Genomic DNA, 19,100 nt, shown 5'->3' on the forward strand with positions numbered 1-19,100 from the left:
ATTGTTTTAAAGTTATTATCTATATATCTATCTTTTATAAATATACACATCAAAATAATTAATAATATATATAAACATTACTATTAAATTTTAATTGATGAATTATTAAAAAGATATTATATATTTTATTTATTATTTTAAAAGACCAAATTAATATTTTTTATTTTAAGAATTAATTAGTTCGAAATTGAAATGGAAGTTTTCATTACCTAATTTCACTTAATCTAAAACAAACGTGGAACGCGAGATACGAGCATATGGGAGTTGGGACCAACCAATATTTAATGAGAGACCGATGCAGTGGCATCTTCACTCACATTTACTCTCACACTTTAACAGGGCACACACAACAAAGTTGATCCTTCATCCTTCACTCATACCATATCATCTCTCTCTTTCTCTCTCTCTCTCTCTGAGTTGAGATGGCCTCGAAGGTCTGCAAATCCGCATCGAGAGCCGCAAGGTCCCTTCTCTCTGCTTCCAAAGGCTCTCGGTTTTATTCAGGTTCGTGCTTACACTCCTTCAATCCTCTCCTATCATATCCTATTCATTCATGTTGCTTATCACTCATTATATTCCTTCATTGGATCTATCTGAGCTTTCATTACCTCCTTGACGCTGATTTCATTTCCCCAACGTGCGTCTCTTGTCGTCACTTTTATGGATCTCTTCTATTCTCAATTTTCCCCCTCTTTTTAGTTTCATAATTTATTCACATTATATTGCCATTATTTAAGGGCCATTAAAATAATAATTTGGTGCAACGAGATCTTTCTTCCAGTGTGTCTTTGAGTGAGCGGTTATCTCTGATTAACACGACAGACCTTGATTTATTTCTGTTTCTTTAAGGTTATGCTTAATCATTCTAAATTGCGGAATAAATAAAATTGGAGTATTTCCTCTTTGTTTGCAGAAGGACGCGCAGCAGCATCAGCTGGAGCTGTTTCATTGAGCAGGAAAATGCCATTTTTAGCTTCAAACTATGGGAGGGCACGTTCTGATTCTGGCCCTGCATCCTCATCATGGATCTCTGGAGCTCTGACTCTTCCTGCTGCAGGTTTAATTTTAATTTAATTTAATTTAAGTTGTGCATTAATAGAATAGAATAACTCTTACTTGAAATCATTTCAGTGTTTGCCTACTGTTTAATTCCATGAAGGGAGACATAAATGCATTATACTTTGCTATGTGTTACAAATATACAATCCCTTATCCCCCACCGCATAGTGCATAACAATTATTACTCCATAATTTATTTTTGTTGGCGAAAAAAAAAAAAAAGAAAAAGACGGAAGAGGAGCCTTGTACCTTGCTTAACTTTAGCAATGTATCTTCCGAGACCTCTTCTACATCAATTGCAGTACTTGGTGGTCAAATTGAGGTTATGGATGTAGTATAGAATTTACTACCTCCCTCAATCACACCCCAACATTATAAAGGAATATCCAAACTAGAATTAACCATGAATTAACATTTTCCATTTCATTTTTTATATCAATATTCATGCATCAATATCCACAGACCACAATATATACATTGTTTTATCATGGTAGTTTATCAACCAACGGTTTGCGCTATTCTATGAATTTATCAATGTTGCAAAATATTATAGTAGCCATCCTTTAGCCAGACATTCAACACCTAATTTTTCACTTTTCTTCTTCTACTATGACTTGTAGCTTACATGCTTCAGGATCAAGAGGTGCATGCTGCGGAGGTAAACATAACATCTTCTCTACTGTGCATCTTCATGTCTTCTTCACGTCTTTCCTTTCTTTCTTTCTGGCTTGGTACAATTTTTATGTGCTAATAATGTGTTCACCTTTTCCAACTCAGTTGGAGCGCACTTTCATTGCCATTAAGCCTGATGGGGTGCAGAGAGGCCTGGTAAATTGAGTATACATTTTTCACAACTTTAATTTGTCCCTACATGGCACAAATAGGTCCCCACTTAATTAGTATAAGGTGTTCTTTTTGTGCAGATCTCAGAGATCATATCTCGTTTTGAGAGGAAAGGATTCAAGCTTGTGGGAATTAAAGTAATCATCCCTTCAAAGGAGTTTGCCCAAAAGCATTATCATGACCTCCAAGATAAACCATTCTTCAATGGGCTGTGTGATTTCCTAAGCTCTGGTCCTGTCATTGCAATGGTTAGTTACAAACTTAGAATTGACTAAATCTATGTCCTTGAAAAACGAAGACAACCACGCCAGTGTTCCTAACATGTTTTCCAAAAAAAAAAAACATGGATGTGATGTATAGGTGTGGGAAGGACAGGGAGTTATTACCTATGGCAGAAAACTGATTGGAGCCACAGATCCTCAAAAATCAGAGCCCGGAACTATTAGGGGCGATCTGGCTGTTGTCGTTGGAAGGTACTGTTTTTTTTCAAAGGAACTTACTACCTAGTTTTTCTTTGTACATTTTACAGATGCAACAATACATTCTCCATAATATTGTGACTATGCAGAAATATCATCCATGGGAGTGATGGTCCGGAGACTGCAAAGAATGAGATTAAGTTGTGGTTTAAGCCAGAAGAGTTGGTCAGTTTCACTAGCAATGCGGAGAAATGGATTTATGGTGTCAACTGATTCCTTTTTCACCTCAGATAGAGAACCAGTATTTTTTGGAATAAGTTATTAGGCTGAGAAGTAAATCATGTTCATCACTTCAAGCTACAAATAAGCGGGATTTGGATATAGTATGTTAGCTCCTACATTTCACTCTAATATTAGGAACTTATTATTATTGTTCGATTTCACCTGTCGGGTGAAGAGTGAAGACAATTTGTGACTATTTATTTGCTTCACGTTACCAATAAACAAAAACAGGTAATTTATGCGAGAGAAAAAAGAAAACAGATCATTTGAGGATAAATACCATTTGAAAATTTATTTTCTGTTTCTATTCTCAAGTCCTGTTTTTTAATTCTCAACATTTTATAACGAAACAAGTAAAATCAACAGATTCCTATCGGCTCTTTTTATTTTCTAGTTCACCTCTCTTCTCAGTTTTTTTTTTAATAAAACCGCTAAAAATGAAAATAAAAGATAACAAACGGGATCTTGCGTTTATCCTATAAAGGAAATCAGAGATCAAACTGAACAGAAGTAATTGTATGTTTAGGTATTCAGTTATGTTGATAAATTCATGTATATCATATCAGTTACGTAATTCCAAAACGATAAAAACAAAAAAAAAATGAAAATTGGGATCCTAATTTCAATTTCTTTTAATATTCAGAAAAATTGCATTCGATTATACTTCAACGTGATTTCAATCCCGTTCCATGATTTCAACAGAAGCGAAAAAACATACTTTATCTGTTGAACTCAAACACAAAAGAATGTCTTCCAAATAAAAGCGTTTGAGATGATACGCTAAGCCCCTTCTGCTAGAGTCATATTTGAGGTACTAATGTATAGAACTGCATCAAAGAAAGGAAGGTATTTCAATTATATTTCAATCATATATCAGTATTCAGTTATAGCCTTATAGATTATGAGTAAAGAACTGTATATGTCAAGCATTGGTACCATTATTCCCTCGAATGAAGGCATCACCATACTTGTTCTTCAGTTGCCCGTTGACATACTCCTCTGTTTGTTCCATTGCAATATTCATATAGCCATCAAGACAAGCCAGGATACCTACAAGATTAACCACAAGGAGTAAAATTAACTAATCTGTACCCAGAAGCAAAACTCGTAATGTAAAGCCATCAAAATACATTCATGATCGCAACTCTCAAAACAGGGAATTTGTAGGCCTATTAGTTGGTGCGTTCAAGAGCCAGGTTCCGCAATTCCAATTCAATTTCCCAACTCTAGTTCTACATTGTGTCCTTAGCACCTCAAATGAGAAATGGTTGTACGACAACGAAGACGGAGGGAATATTTTGGAAAGGTTACGCACGCAAACAAATGAACAAATTTCAGCCAATTTGCGAATTGTGATACTAACTAGAGTAATGATTTTGATTTGCAAATTGAAACTGAAATTGAAATTGCAGTTGTGTTTATGAAGATCACCGACAATATGTATAGCCAATAAAGTGAAGATTGTGTGAGAATTGGGAATTAGGGTTTACGGTTTAGGAATACCGACCACGATAATCAACGCCAGAATTGAGCTTGACAACAACGGGGCGGCCGCGAATGGACTTGAGGAAATCAGCAGGGGTCTTTGTGGTTCCAGATCCTTTCTCTTTCTCTTTCTCCGCTGCTCCACTCATTTTCTAGAACCTTCCAAACACAAACACAGACAAGTCAGACACAGTATCTTCGAAGCAACAACCAACTCAACCCTCAATCATCTCAGATCAGTTACAAAAATATATTCGAATTTTAAATAATTTTAAAATATATAAAAATATTTAATAATAAATATATATTTTAAAAAATATTTTAAAAATTAAATTTTGATGTAATTTTTTGTAAACATTATTAAAAAATTGAGATATTATTCTTAAAATTTGGTGACTTCTTTTGTTGAGTTGTAATTTTTTAAAAATATTATTGATTATTAACAAAAAAATTACAAAAAAATATATACTTAATAAAAAACTTATCAAATTTTAAGAATAATAATATCTCATTTTTTTAATCATATTTGTAAAAAATCGCATCAAAATTCAACCTCTACTATATTTTTTGAGAAATATATATTTAATATTAGATATTCTATAAGATTATCTAACATTAAAGATGTATTTCTCAAAAATACATTAAAGTTTGAATTTTGATGCGATTTTTCGCAAGTATGATTAAAAAAATAATATATTATTATTCTTAAAATTTAGTGATATTTTACAAAGTATATATTTTTGTGATTTTTTAAAAATATTATTGGTTGTTAACAAAAACAAACATATTTAATGAAAAATCACCAAATTTTAAGGATAATAATATCTCACTTTTATGATTATCTTGCAAAAAATCGCATCAAAATTCAATCTCTAAGCCATTTTTTGAAAATATATATTTACTATTGGGTATTTTTGTCGTGTTTTTAAATTATTTGAAAACATTTTTGTTGATAGTAAAATTTGGATACATTTTTGTCAGTGTTTGAATAATTCGGGAGTATTTTTTGTGGTTAACCCAAAATAAAGATTCAGGACTCACAGAAAGGTTGCCGGTGCTAGCGACGGTGGTCATCAGCACACTATGGCGGAGAGATAAGCAAGCCTGACTATGCTCAGCGGAACTGATTTTCTTTTTTTCTCCCGAATGAGTAATAAATAGAGAAATCTCAGAAGTCAGAACTCAGAATCCACATTAACACTACTTTTGCGAAAATATAAATCATACCTTTTGGGTTTAATTTTAGACTAATATTCTATATTAGTTCCCAAGAATAGAGTTAAACCCCCAAAATAGTCCTGAAATTGGCGTCATGCACTAAAATCGTCTTTGAGATTCTAATTGTACCAACTACGTCCCTAAGATTGATAAAAGTGCACCACATTAGTCCCTGACCCATTTTTCAATAACGACGTGATGACATGGCTTGATGACGTGGGCTGTTAGTGACACGTGTCACTCCATAGTTTGACCACGTATAATGGTATGATGATGTGACCGGTGACACGTGGCATGCTGATGTGGATGGTTCTGCCATGTCTCACAATTCTATTTGGCCACGTATCCGTTTGTGCCATGTGCCGCAACAGTATTCGTTCATGTGTCATCATTGTAGATACACCAAATTAGTCCCCCACTTTGCATTAAGTGACTTATTTTAGTCCTTGAAATTGAATATCGTATACCAAACTAGTTCCTTCACTAGTTTTTTTCATATTTTTTAAAAATTTAAAATTTTAATATTTTGGATGCACTAATTTCAATTCTATTTTTTCATGTATCGTTTAAATACAAGTGTTTTTATAAAAATTTTTAAGATTTTAGTTTTAAATATATAATTTTTTTCTATAATAATTTAACATTGGTAAATTTGTAATATATAAGTATGTTATTATTAAAAAAGAATTATATGATTGATTAGACACATTTTTTCTCAAAAAATATGTATTTTTAACAAGAAATCAAGAATTAAAATATTTTTTTCTGGTTCTTATGAAATACACATTTTTGTTGTGTGTAAATGAGCTAGACTGAAGGTACTTCAAGCATCCTCACTACTATCTCCAACCTCTTCAGTCTAGACGAAAGAGGTCAGAGATGGTAGTGAGAATACTTGAAATGTTTTCACGTCAACTTCAAGACAGCGGTTAGGAATACTCGCAAAAGAAAAAATATTTTATAAAAGCACTTGTATTGAAATAACATGTGAAAAAATAGAATTAAAATTAATGCATTTAAAGATATTGAGAATTTTGAATTTATAGAAAAAAATGAGAAAAAATTAGTAAAGGGACTAGTTTGGTGTACGACATTTAATTTGGTCTAAGACATTCAATTTCAAAGACTAAAATGAGTCACTTAATGTAAAGTGAGGGACTAATTTGGTGCATCTACAATGATGACATAGCGGATGACACGTGGCACAAACCGACACACGGTTAAATAGCATTGTAACACGTGGCACAACTGTTCACATCAGCATGCCATGTGTCACTGGTGCACTGGTGGACGAAATTGTGATCATCAACAATGGCTCCAAAGATTTGGTGCTTTCAAACGTGAATCTCACTTTGTCACAACTCCGCACAATTAACCAGCAAGTGTACTGGGTCGTCCAAGTAATACCTTACGTGAGTAAGGGTCGATCCCACAGAGATTGTTGGTATGAAGCAACCTATGGTCATCTTGTAAATCCCAGTCAGGCGGATTTAACTGGATTAAGAGATTATTGGTTTAAATAAAGATAATAAAATAAACAGAAAATAAAGATAAAGTTACTCATGTAATTCAATGGTGGGAATTTCAGATAGGTGTATGGAGGTGCTGTGTTCCTTCTGAATCTCTGCTTTCCTACTTCTTCCTTCTAGTTTTTCATCACTCCTTTCTATGGCAAGCTGTATGTAGGGCATCACCGTTGTCAATGGCTACATCCCATTCTCTCAGTGAAAATGGTCCAAATGCTCTGCAACAGCACGGCTAATCATCTGTCGGTTTTCAATCAGGTTGGAATAGAATCCAGTGATTCTTTTGCGTCTGTCACTAATGCCCAACCTTCAAAAGTTTGAAGCTCATCACAGTCATTCAATCCCGGAATCCTACTCGGAATACCACAGACAAGGTTAGACTTTCCGGATTCCCATGAATGCCGCCATCAATTCTAGCTTATACCACTAAGATTCTGATCAAGGAATCCAAGAGATATGCGCCCGGTCTAAGGTAGAACGGAAGTGGTTGTCAGTCACACGCGTTCATATGTGAGAATGATGATGAGTGTCACGGATCATCACATTCATCAAGTTGAAGTGCAACGAATATCTTAAAACAGGAATAAATCGAATTGGATAGAAGATAGTAGTAATTGCATTAAAACTTGAGGTACAGCAGAGCTCCACACCCTTAATCTATGTGTGTAGAAACTCCACCGTTGAAAATATATAAGTGAAAGGTCCAGGCATGGCCGAATGGCCAGCCCCCAGATCTAAGAACTAAACGTCCAAAGATTGAATAATACAATCAAAGATATCTAATAAACTAGTAAAAAGTTCTATTTATACTAAACTAGCTACTAGAGTTTACAGAGGTAAGTAATTGATGCATAAATTCACTTCCGGGGCCCACTTGGTGTGTGCTTGGGCTGAACTTGATCTATCCACGAGCTGAGGCTTTTCTTGGAGTTGAACGCCAAGTTGTAACGTATTTTGGGCGTTCAACTCTGGTTCGTGACGTGTTTCTGGCGTTTGACTCCAGAATGCAGCATGAAACTGGCGTTGAGCGCCAGTTTACGTCATCAAATCGCGAATAAAATATGGACTATTATATATTGCTGGAAAGCTCTGGATGTCTACTTTCCAATGCCATTGAGAGCGCGCCATTTGGAGTTCTGTAGCTACAAAAAATCCATTTGAGTGCAGGGAGGTCAGATTCCAACAGCATCAGCAATCCTTTGTCAGCCTCCTATCAGAGTTTTGCTCAGGTCCCTCAATTTCAGCCAGAAAATACTTGAAATTACAGAAAAACACATAAACTCATAGTAAAGTCCAGCAATGTGAATTTATCATAAAAACTAATGAAAATATCCCTAAAAGTAACTAGATCATACTAAAAACTACCTAAAAACAATGCCAAAAAGCGTATAAATTATCCGCTCATCACAACACCAAACTTAAATTGTTGCTTGTCCCCAAGCAACTGAAAATCAATTAGGATAAAAATAAGAGAATATATTATAAATCCCAAAATATCAATGAATATTAATTCTAATTAGATGAGCGGGACTTGTAGCTTTTTGCTTCTGAACAGTTTTGGCATCTCACTTTTTCCTTTGAAGTTTAGAATGATTGGCTTCTATAGGAACTTAGAATTTCAGATAGTGTTATTGATTCTCCTAGTTAAGTTTGTTGATTCTTGAACACAGCTACTTTTATGAGTCTTGGCTGTGGCCCTAAGCATTTTGTTTTCCAGTATTACCACCGGATACATAAATGTCACAGACACATGACCGGGTGAACCTTTTCAGATTGTGACTCAGCTTTGCTAGAGTCCCCAGTTAGAGGTGTCCAGAGCTCTTAAGCACACTCTTTTTGCTTTGGATCACGACTTTAACCACTCAGTCTCAAGCTTTTCACTTAGACCTGCATGCCACAAGCACATGGTCAGGGACAGCTTGATTTAGCCGCTTAGACCTGAATTTTATTTCCTTGGACCCTCCTATCCAATGATGCTCAAAGCCTTGGATCCTTTTTACCCTTGCCTTTTGGTTTTAAGGGCTATTGGCTTTTTCTGCTTGCTTTTTCTTTTTCTTTCTATTTTTTTCGCCAAATTTTTTTTTCGCAAGCTTTTGCTTTCTCACTGCTTTTTCTTGCTTCAAGAATCAATTTCATGATTTTTCAGATTGTCAATAACATTTTTCTTTGTTCATCATTCTTTCAAGAGCCAACAATTTTAACATTCATAAATAACAAGATCAAAAATATGCACTGTTCAATCATTCATTCAGAAAACAAAAAGTATTGTCACCACATCAATATAATTAAACTAAATTCAAGGATAAATTCGAAAATCATGTACTTATTGTTCTTTTGAATTAGAAACATTTTTCTTTTAAGAGAGGTGAAGGATTCATGAAATTTATTTATAACTTTAAGACATAGTTACTAAACACTAATGATCATAAAGTAGAGACACAAATATAGATGACATAATAAGCATAAAAACCAAAAAACAGAAAAAAAATAAGAACAAGGAATGAATCCACCTTAGTGATGGTGGCGCTTTCTTCTTGAAGAACCAATGATGTCCTTGAGTTCTTCTATGTCTCTTCCTTGCCTTTGTTGCTCCTCCCTCATTGCTCTTTGATCTTCTCTAATTTCATGGAGAATGATGGAGTGCTCTGATGTTCCACCCTTAATTGATCCACATTGTAACTCAAATCTTCTAAGGAAGTGTTGAGTTGTTCCCAATAGTTGTTGGGAGGAAAGTGCATCCCTTGAGGCATCTCCGGGATTTCTTGGTGATAAGCTTCTTCATGCGTCTCTTGGGTTCCATGAGTGGGCTCTCTTGTTTGCTCCATCCTTTTCTTAGTGATGGGCTTGTCCTCCTCAATAAGGATGTATCCTTCTATGATAACTCCGGCTGAGTAACATAGATGGCAAATAAGATGAGGAAAAGCTAGCCTTGCCAAAGTAGAGGACTTATCGGCTATTTTGTAGAATTCATGGGAGATGACTTCATGAACTTCTACTTCCTCTCCAATCATGATGCTATGAATCATGATGGCCCGATCCACAGTAATTTCAGATCGGTTACTAGTGGGGATGATGGAGCATTGAATGAACTCCAACCATTCTCTAGCCACAGGCTTGAGGTCCAATCTTCTTAGTTGAACCGGCTTGCCTTTGGAGTCTCTTTTCCATTGAGCTCCTTCCACACATATGTCCATAAGGACTTGGTCCAACCTTTGATTAAAGTTGACCCTTCTAGTGTAGGGGCGTGCATCTCCTTGCATCATGGGTAAGTTGAACGCCAACCTCACATTTTCCAGACTAAAATCTAAGTATTTCCCCCGAACCATTATAAGATAATTCTTTGGGTTTGGGTTCTTACTTTGATTATGGTTCCTAGTGATCCATGCATTGGCATAGAACTCTTGAACCATTAAGATTCCAACTTGTTGGATGGGGTTGGTTAGAACTTCCTAACCTCTTCTTTGGATCTCATGTCAGATCTCCGGGTACTCATTTTTCTTGAGCTTGAAAGGGACCTTGGGGATCACCTTCTTCTTGGCCACAACATCATAGAAGTGGTTTTGATGGGCTTTGGAGATGAATCTTTCCATCTCCCATGACTCGGAGGTGGAAGCTTTTGTCTTCCCTTTCTCTTTTCTAGAGGATTCTTCGGCCTTAGGTGCCATCAATGGTAACGGAAAAACAAAAAGCTTATGCTTTTACCACACCAAACTTAAAATATTGCTCGCCCTCGAGCAAGAGAAGAAAGAAAAGAAGAAGAAGAAGAAGAAAATATGGAGGAGGGGGGAGAGGTGTATTCGGCCAAGAAGGAGAAGAGAGGTTTGTGTGGTGTGAAAATTAAGGAGAATGGAGGGGTTTATATAGGGAGAGGAGAGGGGGTAGGTTCGACCATTTAGGGTGGGTTTGGGTGGGAAAGAAATTTGAATTTGAAGGAAGGTGGGTTTATGGAAAAGAGTGGAAGGATGTGAGTGGTGAAGGGGGTAATTGGGAAGAGAGATTGAAGTGATTGGTGAAGGGTTTTTGGAAAAGTGTGTTATAGGATTATTAGGAGGTAAGGTGAGAATATGGTAGGGGGGATCCTGTGGGGTCCACAGATCCTGAGATGATCTTGTGGGGTCCATAGATCTTGAGGTGTCAAGGATTTACATCCCTGCACCAATTAGACATGTAAAATGCCTTTGCATGCAATTCTGGCGTTTAGACGCCGAAGTGATGCTCATTCTGGGCGTTCAACGCCCATGTGTAGCATGTTTCTGGCGTTGAACACCAGTTCCATGCTTGTTACTGGCGTTCAGCGCCAGCTTTCCTCAGGGCATATTCCTGGCGTTCAAACGCCAGGATGTTGCTTGTTTCTGGCGTTCAGCGCCGGATCCATGCTCTGTTCTGGCGTTGAACGCCAGCCAGATGCTCTTTACTGGCGTTTAAATGCCAGTAAGTCCTTCCTCCAGGGTGTGATTTTTCTTCTGCTGTTTTTGATTCTGTTTTTAATTTTAATATTTTTTTCGTGACTCCACATGATCATGAACCTAATAAAACATAAAAGAACAATGAAAATAAAATAAAATTAGATAAATAAAAATTGGGTTGTCTCCCAACAAGCGCTTTTTTAGTGTCACTAGCTTGACAGTGGGCTCTCTTGGAGCCACAAAGGTGATCAGGTCAATGTTGTGGACTCCCAACACCAAACTTAGAGTTTGGATATGGGGGTTCAACACCAAACTTAGAGTTTGGTTGTGGCCTCCCAATACCAAACTTAGAGTTTGATTGTGGGGGCTCTGTTTGACTCTGTACTGAGAGAAGCTCTGCATGCTTACTCTCCCTTGTTACAGAAGGATAGCCGTGTGCCATAAACACAAGGTAGTCCCCATTCAATTGAAGGACTAATTCTCCTCTGTTAACATCTATTATAGCTTCTGCTATGGCTAGGAAATGTCTTCCAAGGATGATGCATTCATCCTCCTCCTTTCTAGTGTCTAAGATTATGAAATCAGCAGGAATGTAAAGGCCTTTAACCTTTACCAACACATCCTCTACTAATCCATAAGCTTGTCTTACTGACTTGTCTGTCAATTGTAATGAGAATAAGGCAGGCTGTACCTCAATGATCCCCAACTTCTCCATTACAGAGAGTGGCATAAGATTTATGCCTGACCCCAGGTCACACAGAGCCTTGTTAAAGGTTATGGTGCCTATGGTACAGGGTATTAAGAATTTACCAGGATCTTGTCTCTTTTGAGGTAAAGTTTTCTGAACCCATGTATCTAGTTCACTAATGAGCAAGGGAGGTTCACCTTCCCAAGTCTCATTACCAAACAACTTGGCATTCAGCTTCATGATGGCTCCTAGATATTGAGCAACTTGCTCTCCAGTCACATCTTCATCCTCTTCTGAGGAAGAATAGTCTTCAGAGCTCATGAATGGCAAAAGGAGATTTAGTAGAATCTCTATGGTCTCTATATGAGCCTCAGATTCCTTTAGGTCCTCAATAGGGAACTCCTTCTTGTTTGAGAGACGTCCTAGGAGGTCTTCCTCACTAGGATTTTCGTCCTTCTCCTCCCTTGTGCATTCGGCCATATTGATTACATCAATGACCTTGCACTCTCCTTTTAGATTTTCTTCTGTATTGCTTGGGAGAATACTGGGAGGAGTTTCAGTGACTTTCTTACTCAGCTGGCCCACTTGTGCCTCCAAATTTTTGATGGAGGACCTTGTTTCACTCATGAAACTTAAGGTGGCCTTAGACAGATCAGAGACTAAATTTACAAAATTAGGGGGGCTCTGCTCAAAATTCTCTGTCTGTTGCTGAGAAGATGATGGAAAAGGCTTGTTATTTCTTAGCCTGTTTCTTCCACCATTATTAAAGCCTTGTTGAGGCTTTTGTTAATCTTTCCATGAGAAATTTGGATGATTTCTCCATGATGAATTATAGGTGTTTCCATAAGATTCACCCATGTAATTTACCTCTGCTATTGCAGGGTTCTCGGGATCATAAGCTTCTTCAGAAGTTGCCTCTTTAGTACTGTTGGATGCATTTTGCCATTCATTCAGACTTTGAGAAATCATGTTGACTTGCTGAGTCAACACTTTGTTCTGAGCCAATATGGCATTCAGAGCATCAATTTCAATAACTCCCTTCCTCTGAGGCGTCCCATTATTCACAGAATTCCTCTCAGAAGTGTACATGAATTGGTTATTTGCAACCATGTCAATAAGTTCTTGAGCTTCTGCAGGCGTTTTCTTTAAGTGAATGGATCCACCTACAGAATGGTTCAATGACATTTTAGAAAACTCAGATAGACCATAATAGAATATATCTAATATGGTCCATTCTGAAAACATGTCAGAAGGACACTTTTTGGTCATCTGCTTGTATCTTTCTCAAGCTTCATAGAGGGATTCACCATCTTTTTGCTTAAAAGTCTGAACATCCACTCTAAGCTTGCTCAACTTTTGAGGAGGAAAGAATTTATCCAAGAAGGCCGTGACCAGCTTATCCCAGGAGTCCAAGCTATCTTTAAGCTGTGAGTCCAACTATGTTCTAGCTCTGTCTCTTACAGCAAAAGGGAAAAGCATGAGCCTATAGACTTCAGGATCTACTCCATTTGTCTTAACAGTCTCACAAATCTGTAAGAACTCAGTTAAAAACTGATAAGGATCTTCAGATGGAAGTCCATGAAACTTGCAGTTCTGTTGCATCAAAGCAACTAATTGAGGTTTCAGCTCAAAATTGTTTGCTCCAATGGCAGGAATTGAGATGCTTCTTCCATCAAACTTGGACGTTGGTTTAGTGAAATCACTAAGCATCCTCCTTGCATTATTGTTGTTGGGTTCCGCTGCCATCTCCTTCTCTTGTTCGAAAATTTCAGAAAGGTTGCCTCTGGATTGTTGTAATTTAGCTTCTCTTAGTTTTCTCTTCAGAGTCCTTTCAGGTTCTGGATCAGCTTCAACAAAGATGCCTTTTTCCTTATTCCTGCTCATATGAAAGAGAAGAGAAAAAGAAAAAAGAAGAGGATCCTCTATATCTGGACAAAGAGGATCCTTATTATTAGTAAAAGAAGAAAGGAATAAGAGTGGAGAAGAACCCAAATACAAGGGTGAGGATAGAGGCAGTGATTGGAGATGAAGAGAGGTGAAGAGAAGTGTTAGTAAATAAATAAATAAATAGAATAAGAGAAAAGAGGGAGAATTCGAAAATAATTTTGAAAAAGTAGTTAATAATTTTCGAAAATTAAAGATAAGATATAATTAAAATTAAAATTTAAAACAATTAAAAAGAAATTTTGAAAAAGAGATGAGATATTTTCGAAAATTAAAGAGGGAAAAGTAGTTAGGTGGTTTTGAAAAAGATAAGAAACAAACAAAAAGTCAAATAGTTAGTTGAAAAAGATATTAAAATCAAATTTGAAAAGATAAGAAGATAAGAAGTTAGATAAGATATTTTGAAATCAAATTTTTTTGAAAAAGATAAAATTTTGAAAAAGATATGATAAAAAGATAAGATAAGAAGATATGATAAAAAGATAGGATTGAAAAAGATTTAATTTTTAAAATTAAAATTAATTACTTAACTAACAAGAAATTAAAAGATATGGTTCTAGAATTTAAAGATTGAACATTTCTTAACAAGAAAGTAACAAACTTCAAATTTTTGAATCAATCATATTAATTGTTAGCATAATTTCGAAAATTAAGATAAAATTAAGAAAAAGATTTTTTTGAAAAATATTTTAAAGAATTTTCAAAAATTAATAAGAAAAATGAAAAAGATTTAAATTTTGAAAAAGTTTTAAAAAGATAAGATTTTTTAAAATTGAAAATTTGACTAGACTTGTAAGAAACAACTAATTTTAAAAATTTTTGACCAAGTCAACTCAAATTTTCGAAAATTTGGAGAGAAATAAGGAAAAAATATTTTTTATTTTTAAATTTTTAATGATGAGAGAGAAAAACACAATTATGACCCAAAACATGAAAATTTTGGATCAAAACCAATTATGCATGCAAGAACACTATGAATGTTAAAATGAACACCAAGAACACTTTGAAGATCATGATGAACATCAAGAACATATTTTTGAAAAATTTTTTATGCAAAGAAAACATGCAAGACACCAAACTTAGAATTCTTTAATGCATGGACACTAAGAATGCAAAAATGCATATGAAAAATAATATACAACACAAAACAAGAAAACATCAAGATCAAACAAGAAGACTTGTCAAGAACAACTTGAAGATCATGAAGATCACCATGAATGCATGAATTTTCGAAAAATGCAAGAAAAATTTTTAAAGCATGCAACTGACACCAAACTTAAAAATTGACTCAAGACTCAAACAAGAAATACAAAGTATTTTTGGTTTTTATGATTTTATGATTTTTTTATATTTTTATTATTTTTTTTTCGAAAATTATATTTTTGAAAAACGAAAATAAAGAAAGAAAAAAATTTTTGAAAGATTTTTGAAAACTTTTTTGAAAGGAAAATAAAAAGAAAATTACCTAATCTGAGCAACAAGATGAACCGTCAGTTGTCCATACTCGAACAATCCCCGGCAACGGCGCCAAAAACTTGGTGGTGTTGCCGGATCAGAAAAACTTAGCGCTGTGGTTGCACGTAATTGTAATTCAAACAATCTCCGGCAACGGCGCCAAAAACTTGGTGGACGAAATTGTGATCATCAACAATGGCTCCAAAGATTTGGTGCTCTCAAACGTGAATCTCACTTTGTCACAACTCCGCACAACTAACCAGTAAGTGTACTGGGTCGTCCAAGTAATACCTTACGTGAGTAAGGGTCGATCCCACAGAGATTGTTGGTATGAAGCAAGCTATGGTCAACTTGTAAATCCCAGTCAGGCGGATTTAACTGGATTAAGAGATTATTGGTTTAAATAAAGATAATAAAATAAACAGAAAATAAAGATAAAGTTACTCATGTAATTCAATGGTGGGAATTTCAGATAGGTGTATGGAGGTGCTGTGTTCTTTCTGAATCTCTGCTTTCCTACTTCTTCCTTCTAGTTTTTCATCACTTCTTTCTATGGTAAGCTGTATGTAGGGCATCACCGTTGTCAATGGCTACATCCCATCCTCTCAGTGAAAATGGTCCAAATGCTCTGCCACGGCACGGCTAATCATCTGTCGGTTCTCAATCAGGTTGGAATAGAATCCAGTGATTCTTTTGCGTCTGTCACTAACGCCCAGCCTTCAGGAGTTTGAAGCTCGTCACAGTCATTCAATCCCGGAATCCTACTCGGAATACCACAGACAAGGTTAAACTTTCCGAATTCCCATGAATGCCGCCATCAATTCTAGCTTATACCACAAAGATTCTGATCAAGGAATCCAAGAGATATGCGCCTGGTCTAAGGTAGAACGGAAGTGGTTGTCAGTCATGCGCGTTCATAGGTGAGAATGATGATGAGTGTCACGGATCATCACATTCATCAAGTTGAAGTGCAACGAATATCTTAGAACAGGAATAAATTGAATTGGATAGAAGATAGTAGTAATTGCATTAAAACTTGAGGTACAGCAGAGCTCTACACCCTTAATCTATGGTGTGTAGAAACTCCACCATTGAAAGTACATAAGTGAAAGGTCTAGGCATGGCCGAATGGCCAACCCCCAGATCTAAGAACTAAATGTCCAAAGATTGAATAATACAATCAAAGATAGCTAATAAACTAGTAAAAAGTTCTATTTATACTAAACTAGCTACTAGGGTTTACAGAGGTACATAATTGATGCATAAATTCACTTCCGGGGCCCACTTGGTGTGTGCTTGGGCTGAGCTTGATCTATCCACGAGCTTAGGCTTCTCTTGGAGTTGAACGCCAAGTTGTAACGTGTTTTGGGCGTTCAACTCTAGTTCGTGACGTGTTTCTGGCGTTTGACTCCAGAATGCAGCATGGAACTGGGATTGAGCGCCAGTTTACGTCATCAAATCTCGAATAAAGTATGGATTATTATATATTGATGGAAAGATCTGTATGTCTACTTTCCAATGCCATTGAGAGCGCGCCATTTGGAGTTCTGTAGCTCCAGAAAATCTATTTTGAGTGCAGGGAGGTCAGATTCCAACAGCATCAGCAATCCTTTGTCAGCCTCCTATTAGAGTTTTGCTCAGGTCCCTCAATTTTAGCCAGAAAATACCTGAAATCACAGAAAAATACACAAACTCATAGTAAAGTCCAGAAATGTGAATTTAGCATAAAAACTAATGAAAATATCCCTAAAAGTAACTAGATCATACTAAAAACTACCTAAAAACAATGCCAAAAAGCGTATAAATTATCCGCTCATCATGCACCTCATGGTTATTTTAGACCATGTAGAGGATTGCGACAAGGCGATCCTCTTTTGCCCTATCTCTTTTTATTCTGTGTAGAAGGTCTATCCCATCTACTCCACAGAGGAGAACAGAGCCTATAGTAGAAGGGAGGTCCTTATTAAGGCGGTGGCTACAGCAGCGCCTATTTACACTTTCCGTTGCTTTAGACTTTCAAAAACATTAATAGAAGATATACAAAGAGCCATCTTGTAAATTTGGTGGGGCTAAAAAGGATCGAAAAGGAAAATACAATGGATTGAATGGCGAATTACATGTAGGCCCAAGAGCCGAGGGGTCTCAATTTTAAAGATCTTAAAGCTTTCAACTTTGCAATGCTAGCCAAGCAAGGTTGGAGACTACTTACAAGAACAAACTCTCTAATCTTTAAAGTGTACCGAAGTAAATATTTCAAGACTCCAATTTTCTCAAAGCAGAAGTTGGAAACAACCCTTCTTGGGATGGAGGAGTGTAATAGAGGGCTGAAAAGTTATGAAAAAATGTATCCTATAGAGGGTGGGCAATGGTTCAAATATCAGAATAAGAGAAGATTCATGGGTTCGTGATTATCTGTCTATTACTCACAATACAGAGGCTAATTCAGAGCACAATCCTACATGAGTTTCACACCTAATTTTATCAAATAGAACATGAAACTAGATACTAATACAAAAAATATTCAGACCAGAAATTATAGAGGCTATCATAAACACTAAAATTCAACAAGGTGATAATGAGGTTACCTGGCTGAAGGAGAAAAATTGATGCTATTCAGTAGTGTTTGGGTACCAGCTAACATTCCAATCCTTCCACCCTCCAGTAAAGTTCCTGCCAGGACAGTGTCAAAATAAGTAATTGTGGTCTGATATTTGGAACATCAAATGCCAACCCAAGATAAAAAATTTTCTCTAAAAAATTATGCACAAAGGCCTACCTGTCCAACAATAACTAAGTGAAAGACTTCCATCAGTGAGTCTATTATGTTAGCAATGTAACGGGTCCCCTGAAACTGTTGCTTATTGCCTCTGGATGTGCACAGACACTACTGAGACTTGGCGAATCACTAATTTACCTGTTCCAGCTTTAATTGAAGAACCATGGATTTGGTGGAATGAGCTTGACAAAAATTTGAAGTTTGGCAGCAAATCGACGAAGAAGAAGGAGCTTGCAGCAAATATAGTATGCCAAATTTGGAAGGCCCGGAACGAGACTCTATTTAAAAACCAGAGACACCATCCTCTTCAAACTGTTGATACTGTTCGCCACACCATGGAAGAAGATCGACACTCACGTTTGAACACCCTTTTCCTGGAGAGCCCCTTCACCTTCTAATTACTTTATCTTTTGGTTCCCTTTCTTTCTATTGAATTGTGGTATTATGACTTAAGTTAGATAATTCCACCTTTATTCTTGTTGTATGTGTTGTCTATTTTTGGATCACAAATTTCATTCAATGAAATTATTTTTAATTTGGAAAAAAACTTTCTTACAAGTATTTTTTATAATATTTTTATTCTTTTAATTTTTAGTTTATAAATAGTACTTTATCAATTAATTAATTAGTGATTAAATAAATTATTTATATGAGAAATTATTTTTTGCATTATCTTACACTTTGTTTGGATGGAAGATGGAAAATGAGAGGAAAGAAAATAGAAGGAAAGAAAATGAAAGAAAAAGTTAATTTTTTTATGTTGTTTGGATGAAGAGAAAATAGATGGAAAGAAAATAGGAGAAAAAAAATTTTTATTTGAATAAAAAAAAAGTAAGGAGAGAGAAAATCATAACCAAGTGAAATTATATTAATACCCTTCCCTATATTATATATAAATAATAATATAGCAATGTATTTTTACCATTGTTTATATGAAGGATAAATTTGTAATTTTACTATTGTTTATACTTTTTTCTTCTGTTTTCATCTCATGTCCGA

General features: G+C 35.8%; 2 protein-coding genes and 1 non-coding gene across 3 annotated transcripts; 2 read left to right on the top strand and 1 right to left on the bottom strand.

Moving 5' to 3' along the window:
• The first annotated feature begins 274 nt into the window (after window positions 1-274).
• On the top strand, window positions 275-2,910 carry LOC130968119 (nucleoside diphosphate kinase III, chloroplastic/mitochondrial-like). The gene is made up of 7 exons (XM_057893210.1): window positions 275-504; window positions 914-1,057; window positions 1,680-1,717; window positions 1,837-1,887; window positions 1,983-2,150; window positions 2,263-2,375; window positions 2,471-2,910. Exons 1-7 carry the CDS (start codon window positions 423-425, stop codon window positions 2,592-2,594), a joined length of 720 nt encoding a protein of 239 aa, XP_057749193.1. The 5' UTR covers window positions 275-422; the 3' UTR covers window positions 2,595-2,910.
• A 40-nt stretch (window positions 2,911-2,950) lies between these two features.
• LOC130968120 (sm-like protein LSM6A) lies at window positions 2,951-4,321 on the bottom strand. Its single transcript, XM_057893211.1, has 3 exons — window positions 4,111-4,321; window positions 3,540-3,653; window positions 2,951-3,430 (listed from the first exon to the last, which is right to left on the bottom strand). Exons 1-3 carry the CDS (start codon window positions 4,235-4,237, stop codon window positions 3,384-3,386), a joined length of 288 nt encoding a protein of 95 aa, XP_057749194.1. The 5' UTR covers window positions 4,238-4,321; the 3' UTR covers window positions 2,951-3,383.
• Window positions 4,322-13,169: 8,848 nt separating this feature from the next.
• Window positions 13,170-13,273, top strand: LOC130971654 (small nucleolar RNA R71). Its single transcript, XR_009082864.1, has one exon. It is a non-coding gene; the product is annotated as a small nucleolar RNA R71 (small nucleolar RNA).
• Window positions 13,274-19,100: the final 5,827 nt, after the last annotated feature.

This window comes from Arachis stenosperma, chromosome 3 (assembly GCF_014773155.1).
Source record: "Arachis stenosperma cultivar V10309 chromosome 3, arast.V10309.gnm1.PFL2, whole genome shotgun sequence".
NCBI classification, from domain to species: Eukaryota; Viridiplantae; Streptophyta; class Magnoliopsida; order Fabales; family Fabaceae; genus Arachis; species Arachis stenosperma.